This window comes from Lipotes vexillifer, unplaced genomic scaffold, assembly GCF_000442215.2.
Source record: "Lipotes vexillifer unplaced genomic scaffold, Lipotes_vexillifer_v1.1 scaffold217, whole genome shotgun sequence".
NCBI lineage: Eukaryota > Metazoa > Chordata > Mammalia > Artiodactyla > Lipotidae > Lipotes > Lipotes vexillifer.
Genome location: NW_006788200.1, coordinates 2,448,159 through 2,469,218, shown reverse-complemented (window position 1 = coordinate 2,469,218; position 21,060 = coordinate 2,448,159). Strand labels below are relative to the sequence as shown.

Below are 21,060 nucleotides of genomic sequence, written 5' to 3'. Positions count from 1 at the left end.
TCGTTGCGGTGCACGGGCTTCTCATTGCAGTGGCTTGTCTTATTGCAGAGCACAGGCTCTAGGCGTGCAGGTTTCAGTAGTTGTGGCATGCGGGCTCAGTAGTTGTGGCTCATGGGCTCTAGAGAGCAGGCTCAGTAGTTGTGGCACACGGGCTTAGTTGCTCCGCGCCATGGGGATCTTCCTGGACCAGGGCTCGAACCTGTGTCTCCTGCATTGGCAGGTGGATTCTTAACCACTGCGCCACCAGGGAAGCCCAAAAAAGAATAATTCTTTTTGGCTTGCTTTTAACTTTTTTTTTTTTTTTAATTTATCTATCTTTTTGGCTGCATTGAGTGTTCACCACTGCGCGCAGGCCCTCTCCAGTTGCGGCTAGCAGGGGCCACTCTCCGCCGTGATGCGTGGGCCTCTCACTGCGGTGGCCTCTCCTGCTGTGGAGCACAGGCTCCGGGCACACAGGCTTCAGCAGTTGAGGCCCACGGGCCCCAAAGCACAGGCTCAGCAGCTGCGGCGCACAGGCCTGTCCCCCGCATCGGCAGGCAAACTCCCAACCACCTGCGCCACCAGGGAAGTCCCGCTTTTAACTTTTTGTTCCAGGTATTCCTCAGCTCTAGAATTGAGACAGTCAGGTCTAATCAGCCAAGACCAGATAAATCAAACTGAATTTTCAGATCCGTTGGTTATTTTGGGTTCTAGAGAGTAAAAAAAAAAAAATTCTAGATTTCTTCTAAAGGAAACGATATTCTGATTTAGTTCTGTACTGTTTATAATCATATATGCTTTACTTCACGGCTTGAATGCTAATAAGAGCTTCCTAGAATTCATTCCTTAAGAAGTTAAGTCATGGCATCTAATTATTTGGCAGGATGTTTTAAGTATATATAATTATATCTTCCATTTTTGTGGTGGTGGAGAGCCAAGTCATCTGCATCAAGAGAAAATAATACCTGCATTAATGCTACCAGCTAGGATCTCACAGCATTTTGGAAAAACCCACTCATTATAATCTAGGCGTATACTGAGTACTCAATACTTTTTAATCTGCCAAACTAACATCACCCCCACCTTTTTAGATAAGAGAACTCAGGCAAAGGGAAATTATACTGAGCCTGCTCCATATTTCAGTCCTTTGAGGTCAGTTGTGTGAGTGTGGCTGAGACCTTGCACTTGGGAGTATGAAGTTTTAAATCCTGACTGCTACCTTGGGCAACTCCCTTCTCTTTTCTGAGTGCCTGTCTGCTTCTTGACTGATGAGAAAGGACCACTTCTCACAGGTACAGGGCAATGGTGAATAAGATAGCACACTGGGCATAGCTTTATTTGTTTGTTTTTTTGCGGTACGCGGGCCTCTCACTGCCGTGGCCTCTCCCGTTGCGGAGCACAGGCTCCGGCCGCGCAGGCCTGGCGGCCATGGCTCACGGGCCCAGCCGCTCTGTGGCACGTGGGATCCTCCCGGACCGGGGCACGAACCCGTGTCCCCTGTATCGGCAGGCGGACTCTCAACCACTGCGCCACCAGGGAAGCCCTGGGCATAGCTTTATAATCATGGGCACCAAGTGACGATTTTCTTCCTCATTCATTCCACATAGTCTTAACTCTTATTCCTCTGTGTTTGGGGACGTTAACTGCAAAACATAGTCAGAAATTGATAAAGTGGAATTGCAATTTCCAGCCCGGGCAGACCACGCCAGTCAGCCTCGTCAAGCAGGTTGTCTTGGATGAAGGAGAATTTTCAGTCCCACCATTGTCTTATTCTGGCCTCCAGGGCCTTCTTCAGCCTGTTGGTCAGGATGACGTGGTCAAGGCTGCAGAGTGAGAACTCTCCTCCAGCACACTGCTGAGCTGCTGCTGGGGGTAAGGAGTCTAGAAGACGGGGACCAGGTTCACCTCTTGCCTTGCCCTTTAAGGTTTAATGTCTTTTGGAAAGCTTCTATCTCTCAGGTCCTGTGGACATCGTAATCGCTCTTCTGCCTACATATCCGCAGACCATCCTAGGAAGTACTGTTGGGAGAATACAAGCTCCCCCAGGGTAGGGTACCGTGTCCGTTTGGATGACCCTTCTGTCTCCTAGTCATGGATCTACCACATAGTTGGCACTCTACGGAGCCAAATATTTCTGTGAAGGGAAGGACGACGAAATGTGAAAACATTTCACAAATCTCAAAGAGATTCACAGCCAGACAGAGGTCCGATCCTAGGGTATCCGAGCTTTATTTAAAGCGCGGACCACTGCCGCTTCTAACACCACCGGGTCCTGGGCAGGACGGGTGCATCTATCTCCTTGCGGCCTTCCCTTGAGAAAGCAGGCCCGAGTGGGCAGGGGTTGGGGGAGGAGAGCGTTTCTCCCCAGGAGGAACCGGAGTAGGAGGAAGGCGCACACCTTGGGTACAAGGGGTGAGGCTGCGCAGGGCGTGCGGAAGCCAGGAGAGCTACGAGGCCCCAGCCATCGCGCCGGAAGAGACATCTAGGCCCGGGGACAGGTGTGTGCCGGGGTAGTCAGGTGCACTGCGCGGCCCTCCCCCGACAGGCACACCCTCCTCCGCCTACGAGTGACCTAATTACAAGGTGCCGGCCGCGCCCGGAGGCGAAGATGGCCACTCCAACCAGGCTACCACCCGGCGCCCGTTCTTGCCCCCAAGATGCAGGAATCCCACGCAATTCCAGTGTTGTATCACGGAGGAGCCATGGGGTCGCATTTCTAATTTCCGTGATTTGATTTCAGTCGCCAGGTGAAGAGCCGAAGCGTATCGCCTTAGAGAAAAAGTCTCCAGCAGCAAGGAGCCACACTCCCACCCCGACTGCGCCTGCGCCACGTCCGCGCCTCAGCCGCGCAGGACGTACTGCTCTGGGATTGGCCTACTTCCCAGCTGCAAGCCTGGCCCCTGCTCGGTCTCGGTCTTCCCTTCCCCCTCGGACTCTCCCTTCTGGAGGACAACGCCCTGAAGGCTAAGGTGTCTGTTACCAGCCTGCTACGTTGCGCCTGCGCCTCGGTCCCTAGCACTCCAGTCTGGCTGCTGATCCGGGCTGGCGCTACAGTTGCGCAGCTCTGGTCCCGGCCCTTCTACCCCGCAGCCTCCTGACGCCGGGCGTGACGTCACCACGCCGGTGGCCGCCATTACAGAGAGCAGAGCTCCGGGGCTAGAGTGAGCGGAGGACGGCCGCGGCCGGTGGCCGAGCACGGAGGGGCGAGCCAGCGGGCCAGCGCTAGCGCCGAGCAACCGCCAGTACCCGCACAAGTACCCCGGGAACCGGCGGCGGCGTGTGCGTGTGGCCCGTGTGCGGGCGGCGGCGCGGGAGGAGCGCGGAGCGGCAGCCGGTTCGGGCGGGTGTCATCATGGACGAGAAGGTGTTCACCAAGGAGCTGGACCAGTGGGTCGAGCAGCTGAACGAGTGCAAGCAGCTCTCCGAGTCCCAGGTCAAGAGCCTCTGCGAGAAGGTGAGCTGCACCTCGGATGCGGGAGCCGCGGCGGGCCGAGCCCGCAAAGAAGGAGGCGGCCATGGGGAGGGTGCAACATGGCGGAGGCCCCGGCCCCCCGAGCTTCCCAGACCGGCGCTCGGCGCGGCCCGGCGGCGGCTCCCGGGCGACCCGGCGCCCTCTGCCTCTCGCGCAGCGATTGGTTGTCGTTGCCACCGCCGCCTAAAATGGCGCCGTTCGCCCAACTCCGGGGCTTCAGAGCTTCGCGGTCTTGGCGCGGGGCGAGGTGGCTCTGGGGAGCAGATACCCTGTGGGTCAGGGATGGGGACGGTTTTGAGATGTAGGTAAGAGGACTTGAGTTGTATGGCCTGGGAGTGGGGCCTGGGACTCAGGTGAGTAAGAGCCTTTTTACTTGTACTCAGACCTAATTCTTAGGTCCAAAGCTGTCCAGAAGCTCCCCGAACGGCAACCTTGTAGACCAGGTCCTGGGACCTCCCTAAAGGTCACACAGCTTTAGCACTATCTTCGGTGGTTTGTGTTAAACTCACCGAGATATCTTTTCCAGAGACTTACTTGAAGCGTGTTTTTAAAGAATGTTAAAATGAATTTCTAACCTAGTTTCTACGAATGTCATGGTGGTAGTCATAGGGAGGAGTATAACTTATTTTTCATAGTTGGAAGAATGGAGAATTTGGTGAGTCATACTACATAAGGAGCTTTGGGATTGGAAATCAAGTGTCAGTTTATGATTTATATGCCGACTCAAATTGGGTAGTGTGAAACGCTTCTCTAAGTCTAACGTACTTGGCATTTTGCCATTTCTTTTTAAAACGAGCAGCAAACTGTAAGCAAATTTTGTATCCTGGCTCTTCCTTGGAAAAGTTGTTTGTATATTTGTGACTTTAAATAGTGGTAGTAATGATAAGAATAGCTGTCGATTGAGCTTTTACAGTATCCCAGATATTGTGCTTAGTGTTTAAATAATTTATCTTACAGGTGTTGAAAATGGAATGTTGTAGTCTATTTTAGTACGTCTGTTTTAAATTACCTAATTCTGATTTGTGTTTTCCAAGGAGTTGGGGAAACAGATAGCCTGTTGGGTTTGTCTTATAATTCAGTTTCCTAAGTAGAGAAAATGATGAGCTCCACCATGAATGTTTCAGTTTACCTTTTCAAAATTAACTTTGCAGCATTTCTTTTTAGTTCCACAGAACTGTGGAATAGCATATTAGCATTTTGTATTAGTGAAGAGTTATTAGAAAGCAATTATGCTGACTTGTTTGTGGCTTGATGTGAAAATTATGTTCATGAGTTTGATGTATATGCCCCTAAAACCGGCTTTTTCAGAAACTATTCTGTGAATAATTGCAATTTAAGTGAGTCTAACTCAGATTTATTTATCCCATGCTTCGACAAAACTCTATTAGTTGATGAGGTGGCACATCATCTCTTGGAGCTGAATTTTAATGGTAGCATTGTAGTCTTTTGTTGCTTCTTGATCCTTAATTTGCTTCCATCAAATGAGGATATTTGTTTTAAAGGTTTAGAAATAGGCTTTTAAAAACCATTTAATGTATAGTGTTAGGTCTTAGTTTCTAGGTACTATAAGTGATGATTTTAATGACTTCTAAGGTTGAGTTTTTACTCTGTATAAGACTTTGAGTCAGTAGTTGGCTAGATGACTAGTCATTTGTGTAGAAAACATCGCAAGAGAGCAGTGGTGTAATAGGAAGACCACTGGACTGTGAGTTAGAACTGGGCACTAGTCCTCTTTCTGCCACTAACTAATTGCGATTGACCTTGAGGCAACCACTTCACTTGGTCCACATTTTCCTGTCTATAAACTAGAATTAAAATAGATGTTCCAAGGTTCCTTCTAATCTTAGATTATACAGTTCCATTTTAAATTAGTACTCTGTGTTTAAATATTGAATACTTACTGGATATCCAAGATTGCTTACTTTTATGAGATGAATGAAAAGCAATGAAAAATAATCATGCTTATTCTCAAGGAGCCTGAATCTAGTTGGAAGTCAGTAGTAGATGGAACACAGAAGTAGAGGGTTTGTGTTGGAGACAATAGAAGATAATACTGGAGTTACAGTGGGGTGGCTGAAGCTTGATCCATCAAATGGTCATTGTTTGCCACCTGTTTGTAAAACTAAGATGTAGTGAGGTTAATCAGTTTATGCTTAAATCTCCATTGCTCGTCTACTGTGTCAAGATTTTAATTCTTAGAGCCAAAAAAAGGGAGAAAATATTTGAAGCTAGATTTCTAAAACATGAATCCTTTTGGGGGGCTATCACACAGCCTTCAAACTGTTTTTAACTTGTAAGTATTCTAACTTTTGGAGCATTATTAACCTTCCAAACTAAGTTAATTTGAAGGCAGCTTTTTAGGTTTATGGGATAAGTTAGGGTGCATGACTTGAAACATCTTTTGTACAAATCTTTTTAGTGAAACAAAAGTTCTCATTAGTATAATAGTTTTTTTTTCTTTCTTTTGTTCCTTTTAAAGAAATGATACTTGGTGGAAATAGCTATTTGATAATAGTTGATTATTTTTTTGATTATAAGAAGGAAAGTGTGTTTATAGACAAGGGTGAATATGGTTTTTATGTTATTAATTAGTTAAGCTTTTTTCCCCCAAGATGTGATTAAAGTCTATATCAAAGACAGGGTTGTTGTGTGTGCGATATACCTTGTCATTTTGGGGATCATAATTTGTTGGTTTAAAAATTCGTTGTGAGTGAAGAAGTTTTGCCTATAGTCACAGGTCTGTAGTCATTTACTACACCTGTATAACTGGACGGGTATGTTTCCATATACCTACTGGAAGAAGTAAATAGTATCAGCTTGCTTTTGCTTTAACTATAGTAAACAGTCTTTTGTTATGTTCAGCAGTGGTTTCATTTAGGTATGATTTTTGGCTTTGTGCTTTCTTGTCTTACCAAACTTGTGGAGAATGTTGTTTGATAGCCAGATTTTTTTTCCAAAGGAGTTCTTTACCTAGGTATGCTGTTTTCCATTGCTGTACAAGCACTATAAATAAAATGCAGCATGAGTCTTCCTGCTAGTTGGATGACCTGCAAGTACTTGGCCAAGGTTAAATTCCTATATGAAATGGGTAATATGTTTTTGTGAGTCTGTATGTGTGTTTAATTTAAAAGGTGGTTTGGCTTATTTCCATAAAGGTAATTTGAATATTGAGAACAAGCAGTTGTGGGGGGAGCATGATACAGAATATTGTTGTCATCATACTTTAACATACACAGTTCTCTTAACAGGTTTATGAGACAGTTATCCTCAGTTAGAGATGGAAACCACAGCTCAGAAAGATAAAGTGACTTGACTACAGGGGCTAAATTGAGATTGCCTAGGTTTATGGTTTGTAAGCCCAGTGTTTTAGTCTTGCTTCACAGCCCCCTTCTCTTTTCTGAGGTAGTGTTAATGAAGACACAGATGAACTGGGGCCAGACTGAACTGTAGAATCAACAGCTCTGTAAAAGAAAGCATAATTTTTGTTCTTTAAAGCTTCCTATTCATGTCACATACTGTTGTCCCACTCTCTCCTGGAGGAGGAAACTAATTATTTTTCAATTTGGATGTGGCTAACTGCATTTGCCTCACAGATAAGATTAGTGAGATGAAAACCCCAGTTAATTTTCTATGTATTCTCAGATAGTGTAAATCATGATCCAGAGACCAAGCTCTAAAATATTCTAATAAAGTGTAACTGACATTTAAATTGTTCATTAAGCTTGTTAAAATGCCTTTCTTTTTATCCTCATAGCTTCCACAGTCAAGGCTGTTTGCCTGTGTGTATTCTGTGACCTCCCAGGCATGAAGCGGTAGTGCAGTTGGTTTTGAGTTGACTTAATGAGGAAACACCAAAAAGGTGAACAGTTCTTCTCTTCAGACACAGAAGTTCCCCCCACCCCCTGCCCCATTCTGCCTTTGTTTTCTCTATCAGAGCCAGGAGTTCTGTGTCTGCAAATATGGGCAATAGGACTAAGGTGAAACTCATGCTATAGAAAGAATGATGGGCACTGGGACAGCATTTGAGTTAACAGTAGTCTGGTGTTCTTTTTTCCCCCATCTCATTGTAAGTCAGGTTTGTCAGTTACCTGTGGAGTATTACTTGTGGAGTATTACTTTGGAGGAGATAAGCTAGGAAAACCAGGAGACATTGGGTTTGGGTTGACGCATGGTAGAGAGGGTTGGTGTTTTTTGTTTCTTTGTTTTTGTAAATTTATTTATTTATTTTTGGCTGTGTTGGGTCTTTGCTGCTACACGTGGGCTTTCTCTAGTTGCGGCGAGTGGGGGCTACTCTTTGTTGTGGTGCGCGGGCTTCTCATTGCGGTGGCTTCTCTTGTTGCAGAGCACGGGCTTTGGCCACACGGGCTTCAGTAGTTGTGGCGCACTCCCGGGCTTAGTTACTCCACGGCATGTGGGATCTTCCCAGACCAGGGCTCGAACTCGTGTCCCCTGCAATGGCAGGTGAATTCTTAACCACTGCGCCACCAGAGAAGTCCCAGGGAGGGGTCTTTTTTGAGGGCGCTGAGGAGAGGTAGGAAAAGTTATGTGAGGCATAGAACTACCCCCCACTCCTTACCGTTTTCTTTATACTTTGACCTGTTTCTCTTATTTTCACCTTTTTCCTTACCCATTTCACATTACCATCTTTTTCTGAAAAAACCCTCAACCTGCCCTCTCCTACACAAGTGAGATCTGAAATGGACTAGAACTGGGAAGGGGAAAGATTTTGTTTGTTGTTTAAAATAGGTTTTCTTTCAGCTTCTGGAGCAGAAGTTGTAGAAGAGGCTGACAGAGAGAGGTCTGGTTGCCAGTAAATGGCTGGGGGTGGGGGTGGGATCTGAAAAAACTGTGAAGAGCAGTCTGGGATTAACAGCTTAATTTCTTCGCAATACAAGGTTGCTATTGCCACTGATATACTGGTATTGTGGTTTGGAATGGATAGACAAAGCAGTGACAGAGACGTATGTATCTGCATCTGGGTGTTTTCTAAACTGTACGTGACCAGCTGGCCAGTCACTCTGGCACACCCTGTCCCCACCTCTGCCTTAGTCATTTAGTTACTACCACCAATGGGAATTTTTACCTTTCTGTTTTTGAGGGGCCTGAAAGAAGGTTGAGAACCTTTGTTCTAGAGTGCACCTGGAAGACAAACATTAGATTACCTAGATAGTCATGCAAAGTGTAGTTCACACAGGTTATGGAGTGTCAGTATTATTATTAATTGTGACAGTGTGCATTTGTTTTTGGAGTACATTCAACCAAAATTTTTGTATATATATAAATTTATTTATTTTTGTGGTTCGCGGGCCTCTCACTGTCGTGGCCTCTCCCGTTGCGGAGCACAGGTTCCGGACGCGCAGGCTCAGCGGCCATGGCTCACGGGCCCAGCCGCACCGCGGCATGTGGGATCTTCCCGGACCGGGGCACGAACCCATGTCCCCTGCATCAGCAGGCGGACTCTCAACCACTGCGTCACCCGGGAAACCCTAAGTTTATTTTTTATTTATTTCTCTTTGGCTGTGTTGGGTCTTTGTTGCTGCGCACGGGCTTTCTCTAGTTGCGGCGAGCGGGGGCTACTCTTCGTTGCGGTGTGCGGGCTTCTCGTTGCGGATCACGGGCTTCTCATTGCGGTGGCTTCTCTTGTCGTGGAGCATGGGCTCTAGGCACATGGGCTTCAGTAGTTGTGGCTCGCGGGCTCTAGAGCACAGGCTCGGTAGTTGTGGCGCATGGGCTTAGTTGCTTCGTAGCATGTGGGATCTTCCCGGACCAGGGCTCGACCCCCTGTCCACTGCCTTGGCAGGCAGGTTCTTAATCACTGCGCCACCAGGGAAGTCCATTCAAGCAAAATTTATTATGCCTCCTTTATATGTACTATTATCACTATTTGTTTAGCTTTGTCTAAATAGTATCATTGTAGGGATCTGTTAGTTGTTTTGCTCTAATAGCAGAGTTTTGGATTAGTCAGGAGGTTGAACTTGTAGTAAACTCCAGATAGGAAAGATGTTAGAATTTTTGTGCTAGTGGTGATCAAGTTAATTGTCTTTCTCTGGTGCCCATTGTCTGTAAACTAGCAGTAATGCCTGCTATCTCTGTTGGGTGGCTTTGATTTTCATTAAAAAGGCTTAAGAAGTGAAGTGCTTTAGGATGTGTAGAATTTTAGTAATGAAAAAAACCTCAAAGATCCTCGAGACCAAGTCACCTTTCACAGATGAGGGAGGAGACTGAGACCCAGAGTGGTTGAATCTCATTCAACATGGATTGTTATGGTGAAAATTTTTAAACAACTGTGTATATAGCAACATTTCTCAGTTCAGTAGATTAACATTTTTTCCCTATGCAGGAATGATTGGGACTGTTTAATTCATGCACATGGGTATGTTCGTTGGTAAAGATGGAGGCCAGTCTGTTGCACGTGAGACACACAACTTTAAAGAAAGCAGTCATTCATTTTGGTCGGAGGTGAAGATGGTTGTTTTACAGAAACAGATGGGAAAACATCACCTTACATATTTTCTCTTAATACAAATTTAGAATTATCTCTCATCCCTGACCTTTTCTTTCCATTAGGCTCTAAACCAAATAGCAGATACTTGTTTGCAGAACATTATGTGGAGGGTTATGATACTTTGAAAGTATTATAATCATAGAGATTTTAATCAAAGAAGACAAATATTTCATAAAATATTAGAGGCATCTGATCAGTATAATTAGTGAAAGACAAGTGGTATGAAGAAAGATTTAATAGTTGAAGACAATTAACTAAAGATTCATTTGCTTCCAGGGCTAGTAATATGTCCTACCCTTTGTATCACACCAAAATAAAAATCTAGCCACATACACTAATTTATCATGAACCTTAAATTTTTTTCCACAGTTATGAAAATCAAAGAAACCTACCGTTGATTCATAAAAGCAGTATGAAGCAAAATGAAATTCTCTTAGGATATTGAAAAGCTTGATTCTTGCTTGCAAATTTAATTATTTTGCTTTTTATTTTATTAAAAAAAAATATTTTTCCATGCCTTATCAGGATGTGTGTCATGGTTGCCTGACCCTACAGGTATTTTATATTTTTTGGCTGTGCCATGCGGCATGTGGGATCTTAGTTCCCAGGGGGCACAGGGATCGAACCTGTGCCCCCTGAAGTGGAAGCACGGAGTCTTAACTCCTGGACTGCCAGGGAAGTCCCAATTAGTTTGCTTTTTAAAAGAGTTTTCAAATGTCTACAGTTTTTACTTGAACTGAGAAGTAAAATTCAAAGATTAATTATTGCTTTTTTTTGTTTTTTGTTTCGCTTCTCTTATGTCTTTATGGCTCTATTGGTAGAAGATGTATTCAACTGGGATTAGAGTGTGAAATGTTAAATTTACTTAACTAGAGTTCTAATGAACATTATAATTAATAATCAGATTTTTAATAGAAAAATATCTAAGAACATTTGGCTCCCTATGAATACCCAAAGAATATGTGTGGACACGTTGTACAAGAGGAGAAATAACTGGTATGTATAAACATGGAATAAAAAGTTCAAACCCTGAAATTAAAAGTGCCAGTTAAATTAGAAGATAACACTTTATATCTGAAATAGCTGAGAATGGGTACAGTCTTACATTTATTACTGCACAAGTTAGACATAGGTCCAGTGGTACATAGGGAACAAAAATTGTTAATATTGTTTTGCTCTGTAATCCCACAATTGAAATTTTCCTGAAAGAAAATAATTCAAATAAACAGTAATACATATGTAGATCTGTTCAGGAGCATATTATATAGTGGTTTACAATGATCACTGTAATGCTATAGGAAATTGGGTCAGTGAATATGAAAATTTAGGACACAGAATGAGACGTTGACCAGTTGTAAACTGGAAGGGAATACAAAGAAATGAGAATAGTTTCTGCTGATGTGACAGAATTGAGAAAGCATTCTTACAGTCTCACCGCTGAAATAAACAATCTGTTAAGAGTTTATTGTTTTCCAGTCATTTTACACAAAGAATTTTTACCTTGTAATCATTTTGTATTTTAAAATGGTTCCTTGATTTAATAAAAATGCATAAATACATTTTGTTTTTCTTTTAATAATTAAAAATGCATAAATGCATTGCGTGGCTTTTTCTCCTGTGTAAGTTATGTAGGAATAATATCAATGTATATCTTTAAGGAAATTAATAGATATATAAGTGGTTGGTAAGACTGTTGTTGGTTCATGTTTTTTTCTTTTACTTGTCTTCCTTGAAAAATCTTGGATTGGATGATCTGTTGGTCTTTTGGTCTGTTTTAAATCTGATTTGTTGGTAATTTCATGTTATTATGGTGGTTAGGTATGGTACATATCTAAGACTTACTTAAGTCTATAGGTCATTGGCCTTATTACCTGATGTCTTTATAGGAGGTTGAAAACAGAGTGAGATTTCTGAATCCGAACTCAGAATGCTGAGAGGATGTTTATAATAAATTAATGCTCCTGAAGGTTGCTGGTCTCTGGGTGAATCTAAATTTTTAAATTTCAGGAAGGTGTAAAAATTTTTAACTTTCCACAGTTACTTGTGATAAGCTCTTATTAATGGAATAGCTTGCTTGTTCCAGTTTTAACCTTGTTCTAAGAAGGTTCTTCCCTTGAATTCATTCATTTCAGTCTGTATCATTTGAATTTCAGTAGCGTTCCAATAAATAAATCAGTATGGTGCTAGTTACACTGTTTCTTAAAACTTGATCTTAATTCTTTCTTCAAATATGAATTATATTAGCTGAGACATTTGAAGTCCCTGAAAAATGTTTTAGGGGAAACAAAAGTTTGAGGTGTGTGTGTTACTTTTGCTTCGCTGCATGGTTCAGGTGACATGAGGCTTTAAATTATGGGAGTCAGAATACCAGAGAGTGAAAAGATAGTTATTAAAATTTTTTTAGTCTCTAATGTTAACTAAGTTACCTTGAGAGTCTGGTTGTACCATTTACTTTGAGTTTTTGAGTATTAAACCAGAGAGTTGAAGTTGTATAGCTATCTTTGAAACTGATGGTTGGTGAAGGCCTGGAGGCACTAAAGGTGACTCATTAGAGGTCCCATTGGGTGACCTATGGGGGGGGGTTCTATTAGGTGCTTCTGGGATTTATAAGGCCTGACTCCTGTGATAGAAAAAGAGATGTCTGAGAGAAGCTATGCTATGATTAGTTTTCCTGACTAGAATAATCTTTAAATAAGGACGTCTACAGTCTTTTTTGTTGTGGTGTTCTGGGACTAGTGTATTTTGTGTAGTGATCATCTGAGAGCTGATAAGTTGAGACAAAACCCCAAAAAGTACGTTTTTTACAAAAAAAATTTTTAAATAAACTTATTTATTTTTACTTTTGGCTGTGTTGGGTCTTCATTGCTGCGTGCGGGCTCTCTAGTTGTGGCGAGCGGGGGCTACTCTTGGTTGCGGTGCGTGGGCTTCTCATTGCGGTGGCTTCTCTTGTGGAGCACGGGCTCTAGGCACGTGGGCTTCAGTAGTTGTGGCTCGCGGGTTCTAGAGCACAGGCTCAGTTGTTGTGGGGCACGGGCTTAGTTGCCCCATGACATGTGGGATCTTCCTGGACCAGAGCTCGAACCCGTGTCCCCTGTATTGGCAGGTGGATTCTTAACCACTGAGCCACCAGGGGAGTCCTGCAAATTCCTTTTAAGTAGGACCTATCATTTCATTCATAGCTGTTTTCATTAGTATGTACTAGGTGCTGAAAACATCAGGCCTGGTATTAATTCCAAACAAGTTTAGTAATGGAATATGCCTAGTGAACTTCTGCTTTTTAGTAATAATAAATTGGGAAGTTGGAATTACTGTAGAGAGATGGATTATATGTATTTCTTAAGAAATATCTCTTTTTGAAACACAGTGGAAATTTTTTCTAAATTTAAAAATGTTAGATGAAATTAATAACTAACATTGTGATGTCAGTGGTTGGTAAATGTCCTGAAATAGGCTTCCCAAAATGTTTGGAGACTTGAAAATAGTGGTTCTTAAACTTGGCAGCACCTAAGAAAGCACTAGTGTAGGGTGGGGAGGGGAGACTTAAAAAAATTATTGACGCTTGGATCCCACAGACAAAGATTCTGACTTAATTGGGAGAGGAGTAGTTTGGGCATCTGGATATTTTTAAAGAGCTTCCCAGGTCATTTTTTAATGTGCCGCTAAGGTTGCATACCACTACCTTAAAACCAGTCCTTGACATCCTTGGTTGTCACTCAAAATGTAATGAGCAATGGTTCATTAGCGACAATTCTCTTATGATAGTTTCACCCACATATTGCAGTGTGTTGCCTTCCCTTGACCCAGCCTCCCACTGTACATTCTGGGACACCATTCCATACTGCTGATCCCACATAGAAGATGCACAATAAATGTTGATTGGATATATGAAGTAAAACACTTTAAACCCATATTCAGAACAAATTACTTTTACCTTCTTGGCTTAACTGACTCTCCCTGAGGAAGTCTTGTACCTTCTCTAGTAGCCCTCCCAGGTGGATGGGTTCTGCATCCTTCTATTTGAGGATAAAATTCCCTGTGTTTTTCAGGCTTCTGTTGTCTACCTAGATACCTGGACGTTTTTCCTTACTGTTATTACCTGCTATTTCTTCATTCTCCAGAGAACTTAGTACCACTTTCCAGGTTTGTACTTATGCTGTTGTCCTGGCAGACATTCATGGCTCTCCCTAAAGATGACCTGTCTCAGTTTAAGTTCTTGATTCCCTCAAAATATATATTAAGCGCGTGGGGCATTGTTCTAGCGAGGTGCTGTGTAGACAGTGGTGGATAAAATGAATCTGGTGATAATTTTTTAAACTATCACTTTGATTGTTGCATGGAAATTAAATTGGAGGCAGGAAGACTAGAAACAGGGAGTTTTTTGTGGAGGCTAGCACAGTAATCCAGGTTAGTTGATGGTGTCTTGGACCAGGATATTGGCAAAAAAGATAGAAGCATATGGATTGAGATGTTTTGGAAGGAGACTAGGCAAGACTTGTCGGTGGGTTGGTCCCTGAATACTGGTGGGTGGCCTTTAAGCTCTGCTACACCTCAGATATCCATATCCACAGCCCTACCTCTGAAATCCTTAGTTTTCTGCCAGTGGATCTTTGTTTTAATACTGCTTTGATTAGACTTGTTTTCAGTCCATATCCATGCTCCATTCTCCTCCTACATTTCCTAGCTGGGTGACCAACTGTCATCATGGTTTGCCTGGGTACAACTGAGGCATTTCCTGGGATGCAGGACTGTCAGTGCTAAAAACCAGGGTAGTTTGTCAACCTGCCCCCACCCCAGTCTGCTCTCTTCTCTACTCTTGCATGCTATGCTTTAGCCATGTTAACCTTTTCTGCTTAACTCCTTGGACGTTATACACATGATTGCATCTGCCGGTGTTGGATGTCCTCCAGTTTCCTATTCCCATCCCATTTCTGTAGCTCCCGCCCATTATTTGCACCTCAGGCAGTTTTCATAGCTCTCAGTTTTTGTGAGCCCGGAACACTGCTGCTTACTCTACCATGTCTTAGCACTTGGCCCTTTCTTTTGTAATGATCTTTTATTGTCTGCCTCTCCTGCTCCACTGTGTGCGTTTATGGGCTGTCTTGTTTGTTGTGGTATCTTAAAAAGTGGCCTCCACCACTTACTCTCTCCCTTTCTTCCATGGCACTTAATACAGTCTGTACTTTGTTACTTGATTACTTGTTTGTGGTCGTTCCCCTATACCCCCTCCCCAGCCCTGGTGTGGGAATGATCTATCTTTATCTTGTTCACTATACCTCCAAGGGCTAGCACAGGGCCTGGCACAAAGTATCACTCATGGTTGAGCAAATGAATGATTATCTCCCAGTTCTCTTCACAGTTTTTGGCATACAATAAATGATCAATAAATGTGTGTTGAAATGAATAAAAGAGTTTCTACTGAGTGGAATATTATGTTGCTCTTAAAAGTGATGTTTGAATTTGTGGTTACATGGGGGGAATGCATAGGATGCCAAATGGTTTTCTGAAAGCAGCATAAAACCATGTATATTGAATAGTCACAGTTGTAAAATAAGTTTATGTTTTGATATAAAGAGGGTAAAAAACCCACAGTACAGACAAAATTTGAATGTCTTCCAAAAATCTTTTTTTTAAAGTAGGACTAAGAAACCTCTCCTTGTAGCCTGGAATCCTAGAGTGCATTGTAGTTAGAACTCTAAAGCTAAGGAACTAGGTACCTGAGTGTCTTGCTCCATTTTCACTGATCAGTATATGGCTGCTAATCATGATCTCTTTAGCCCTTAGATGGCAACTGATAGATCTAAAACTCATGATACTGAGGAGAGGAATGGGACTGTGTATCTTGATACATGTTTTTTTCCCTAGGTATCAGAGGTGAGATAGCTGGTGGATAGGTTCCAGGCATGTCTTAACCCCCTTATTTTAATGGGATCGTAATTGTCTGCAGTTTCATCTTATGCTGAGTCTGCCCTTTAAAGCTATATTAAGGGTAACTTAAACATATCTTATGTGTAATTAAACATATCTTTGTTAATGTTTTTTAATGTGAAATGTCTTGGTTTATTTTTCTCTATCTGTAGGCTAAAGAAATTCTGACAAAAGAATCCAATGTGCAAGAAGTTCGATGTCCAGTCACTGTCTGTGGAGATGTGCATGGGCAATTTCATGATCTCATGGAACTGTTTAGAATTGGTGGCAAATCACCAGATACAAATTACTTGTTTATGGGAGATTATGTTGACAGAGGATATTACTCAGTTGAAACAGTTACTCTGCTTGTAGCTCTTAAGGTAATTTCAATTTTATGTTTGAGCATTTTGAACTGGGTATGGCAGTCCTCTTGAATGTCCTTTTTTACCCAGTGATTTGTGGCTTTCTCCATCTGTGTGTTAGCTTTTAGAATAAATCCCCACAGTTAGGAATTTAGATATTCAGGTTTGGGACTTAATAAATCATAGGTCTATCTTCATTCTGAATGAGGGAATGGTACAGAATAATAACAAGAAGGTTATTTTCTAAGGAAGAAAATGCCTCATGATGTAAAAATGCTAGAAGGCTGATTAAATAGAAATTTTAGTTCAGTAATTTGGGATATGAGAGGTAATATAATTACCTTTCTAGATATTTTTGAAGTATTTTAAAGGAGCAAAATATTTCAAATATTGGCATGTTTATATCCTTTGACACAATAGTCATATAATTAAAATTGTACAGAGGAAGAAGTTTAAGAGGAAAAGAGCTTTACTTACATGAAAACATAAATTGTAGCATCTTAAATGTCAGAAAGAATTGATATAAATATCTAATGGTAAGTGAATTTCTAAATTATGGCTTACCTCAGTGCAATAGTTTGCAGCCATTAAACATGACATAATCTAGAACAATAGAAATGATAATTAAAGAAAGCATGTTGTTTTATACCAGTTGTAGCTTTGGGAAATATACAAAGATCTGAAGGTGAAACACAAAACGGTAAAGAGCTTTTTTGAGATGACCTTTCCCCCTTAAAAGAAATTATTTGACTTTACTTTTGGGGAGATGATTTTATTTTAAAGAATATGTAGAATGGTAAGATGGCTGCCAGCATCTTCTAGTACTGGAGAAGCAATGAGATGTGGTTTTGGCAAGAGCCGAAGTTTAGGCAATTAACAAAGTGTAAGTGTTCATGAAGCTACAGGTCTGAATCATGTAAAGTGCTACAAAACATTTATGGAGGTCATTATGTTCTGCATCTGTAAATTGAAGGAGTTGAATTAAATGATGGAAAGTTTCTGCAGTGACTCTAGATGCCATGAAAGTAGCCTTGCAAGCTAACCTGCACTTAAAGCCCAGGATGAATCCCAGTGCTCAGAGGAGGAATAAATATGCTACCTTTAAGAGTTCATGTTTGTGTTATGCGCTGAATTGTGCCACCACCACCCCTTCCCCAAATTCATATGTTGCAGTCCTAACTCCCAGTACCTCAGAATGTGACTGTATTGGAGGTAGGGCCTTTAAAGAGGTAATTAAGGTAAAATGAGGTCATACAGGTGACCCCTAATCCAGTATGACTGGTGTCCTTATAAGAAGAGATTAGGACACATACAGAGGGAAGATGAGAAGACACATGGAGAAAATGGCCGTTATCTAGCCAAAGAAGAGAGGCCTTCAGAAGGAACCAACCCTGCTGACACCTTGATCTTGATCTTGGACTTCTAGCATCTAGAACTGTGAGGAAATAAATTTCTGTTGTTTAAGCCTTCCATTCTGTGGTACCTCGTATGGTAGCCCTAGCAGACTTAATACAGGGGAAAGGAAACTTAAGCAAATAGTGCTGGAACAGTTGGGCATCCATATGCAAAAAATGAACTTAGCTACCTCATACCTTACAAATGGATCAATGTCAATCATAGATCTAAATATGAGTGCTAAAACTGAAACTTCTAAAATAAAACAGAAAATCTTTGTAACCTTGGGTTTGGCAAAGCTGTCTTAGATATGATACCAAAAACACAAGCCATTAAAAAACTGATAAATTAGACTTCATAAAAATTGATTTTTTGTTCTTCAAAAGACATCACTAAGAGAAAAGTACTTGTATTCATATATATATATTTAAAACCTATAAGAAGACATAATTTTTAAGTGGACAAAATATTTGAATAGATGTTTCACCCAAGAAGATAATATGAATGGTCATTAAGCACATGAATAGATGCTCAAATCTTAGTCATCAGGGAAATGCAAATTAAAGTCAGAATCAGGCCCATTAGAATGGCTTTCATCAATAAGGCTAGTAATACCGTATGTTAGTGAGTTTGTTGGAGAGATTAGAAACTTAGGAATCTCTCCTAGAGAAATGAAAGCATGTATGCGTACAGAAACTTCTTATATGTGGTATGATCATAAAAACATTATTCATAATAGCCCAAAACTGCAGACAATCCAAATGTTCAGTCTACTGGTGAATAAAAAACCAAAATATGGTTTAGCCATACAACGGAATACTGTGCAGAGCGGTAAAATGAGACAAACCACTGATCCATTCACAGATGAGTCTAAAAAATATTCTGCTAAGTGAAAGAAGCCAGACACACAAAAAAAACTACATATTGTATTGATTCCATTTATATGAAATTTCTAGAGAAAGCAAATCTCAAGAGACAAAGTATCGGTAGTTGCTGAGAGTGGGAGTCGGGAGTGATTGCAGACAGGCACGAGGGATCTTTTTGGGTTAATGGAACGGTTCTAAAACTGGATTGCAGTGGTTGTTGTATAATGTAATTAAAAAAACTCATGGATGGAGTTTTGCAGCTGGTGATTATGTTTGGGATAAAGTTAGTGGTAGTGAGAGTTTGATTTTAGTTGAAATGGTGTTGGCAGATACCCCATGGGATAAATGATCTGTAGGTGTGATTTCACTTTTGTGTGATGTGGGGGTGTGGGATGTCTTTTCCAGCAAAGTTGGAATTCTGTATTTCCCTGTAGAATGTTTGCTGGATTTTTATTTGGTTTTTGAAGGAGCCAGCTGTTCATGTTGTTTTCAACTTGTTGTTTCAGGTTCGTTACCGTGAACGCATCACCATTCTTCGAGGAAATCATGAGAGCAGACAGATCACACAAGTATATGGTTTCTATGATGAGTGTTTACGGAAGTATGGAAATGCAAATGTTTGGAAATATTTTACAGATCTTTTTGACTATCTTCCTCTCACTGCCTTGGTGGATGGGCAGGTATGTAGGTCTTCTTGAAACTTACATTGCTGATTATTTTCAAGAATCTGCTTTCTTACATTTAGGTGCCAGTAACTTGTTTTTCCATCCTCACATCCCTTTGGGGTTTTTCTTTGAAGTGCAGTCTTTGTGAGGGGCACTGAACTATATGTTGGGACCACAGGGGGATGGAAGATGTAGCCCGTCCATCCTCTTGGGCTGTTTCTGGACATGTCAGGGAGATGTAATTAGCTATTTACTGGTCCCAGTAGAGCAGCAGTGCACAGAAGACACTGCAAGAAAATTCTGTGAGAAGGAAGATAATTGTCTATGATGGAGGGTAAGGTCAGAGAAATGTTTTCTTAGAAGAGCTGATTGGGGTTTGGGTGCAGTAGGGATGGTTTATCAGGAAGAAAGGGAGTGTGTTCCATAGTTTAGAGTGGGAGGCAAGAAAGAAAGATCTGCAGAAACAAGCCTGGTTCTGGCAGAACACAGAAACACCAACAGGGCCGAGTGATGTGGGTGGGCTACAGCCTGCAGCTTAGTCCAGAATGTTTGTAGTTTATTTTAAATGAGGGTAATGTTGTAAACCACTCTTTTCAGATCTTCTGTCTACATGGTGGCCTCTCACCATCCATAGATACACTGGATCACATCAGAGCACTTGATCGCCTACAAGAAGTTCCCCATGAGGTATTGACCTTATTTTTGGTAATAAAATCTTTTCAAAAAACTTTTTAGAGAGGGGAAATATTTAAATGTAACTTAGTTCATTGTATGTATTTTCTTGTTTAATTCTCAAAAATGATCATGTGGTATGAGCACTCTTGTTGACCCCATTCTTCAGAAGCTAACGTTAAGAAACCTACTAAGATCACAACAGTTCTGGGACTGGGTTTAGGACCTAGGTGTTGGTTGTCTTAAGAGCTTCTGCCTTAGTTACTAAATTCTACTGCCTAACATTGAAATTTGCATACACTAGGCAGATTAATTAGTTAGGGCTTGTTGCTATTGGGACTCATTGATGTAGGCTCTGCCTCTTAAAGACATCTGGAAATAATTTCTTATTTATTTGACTCTGTCTGCAAAACCTTTTACCATTTTCAGCAAACACCATTCAAAAAGTGACTTAGTAGGTGCTGCTTCTGGTGAATTACTCAGATCACATATTAACCAATTTTGCAAAAGGCAATCTAAAATATAACTTGCTTTTTAGGGTCCAATGTGTGACTTGCTATGGTCAGATCCAGATGACCGCGGAGGTTGGGGTATATCTCCTCGAGGAGCTGGTTACACTTTTGGGCAAGATATTTCTGAGACATTTAATCATGCCAATGGCCTCACGTTGGTGTCTAGAGCTCATCAGCTGGTGATGGAGGTATGTTCTGTTCTTTGATTTGATTTTTAAGTAAACTTAATGAAGGAAGATCTTAGGAAATTTTAAATTATATGATATAGTGAGAACATGCCATGTATTCTTCTGATGAATTTGCCATTATAGCCTGAGCCTTTTCAGTAGATGCACACTAGAATTAAAATCTCAAACTTTTGATCCAAATGAAATTCATAGGTAAAATGTTTTCAGAGAATTCTTAATGACTGAGTAGTGCTTGGGATTTAAGGCTGGGAAAGTAAGATGGGGGAGAGTGAAAAATAATATTTTATGGTCTCAGTTTTATTTCATGTATTTAACATGTATATGTATGGAAGAGAGTTTGGGAAGAAATACACCAAAATGTTTAAGTGGTCCTTTGGATGATAGGATTACAGGTGATTTGAAAGAAGAAACTAAAGGGAGATGGGCTAAATTCTTAGCATAGAACATTGATTAGCATACTTATAAAACTAGGGTCCTATTTAGATTAATACTAATACAACTGTATTGTGATTATCAATAAAGTCTGATGCTAGAGAT

General features: G+C 41.5%; 1 protein-coding gene across 1 annotated transcript in view; it reads left to right on the top strand.

Moving 5' to 3' along the window:
• The first annotated feature begins 2,951 nt into the window (after nt 1-2,951).
• The window catches only part of PPP2CA (protein phosphatase 2 catalytic subunit alpha), a 20,826-nt gene continuing 2,717 nt past the window's right edge, over nt 2,952-21,060 (top strand). Inside the window, exons 1-5 of the mRNA XM_007461358.1 lie at nt 2,952-3,433; nt 16,034-16,243; nt 18,993-19,166; nt 19,749-19,838; nt 20,362-20,523. Of these exons, the coding sequence (XP_007461420.1) occupies nt 3,332-3,433; nt 16,034-16,243; nt 18,993-19,166; nt 19,749-19,838; nt 20,362-20,523 (738 nt within the window). The 5' untranslated portion in view covers nt 2,952-3,331. The remainder of the gene's footprint in view (nt 3,434-16,033; nt 16,244-18,992; nt 19,167-19,748; nt 19,839-20,361; nt 20,524-21,060) is intronic.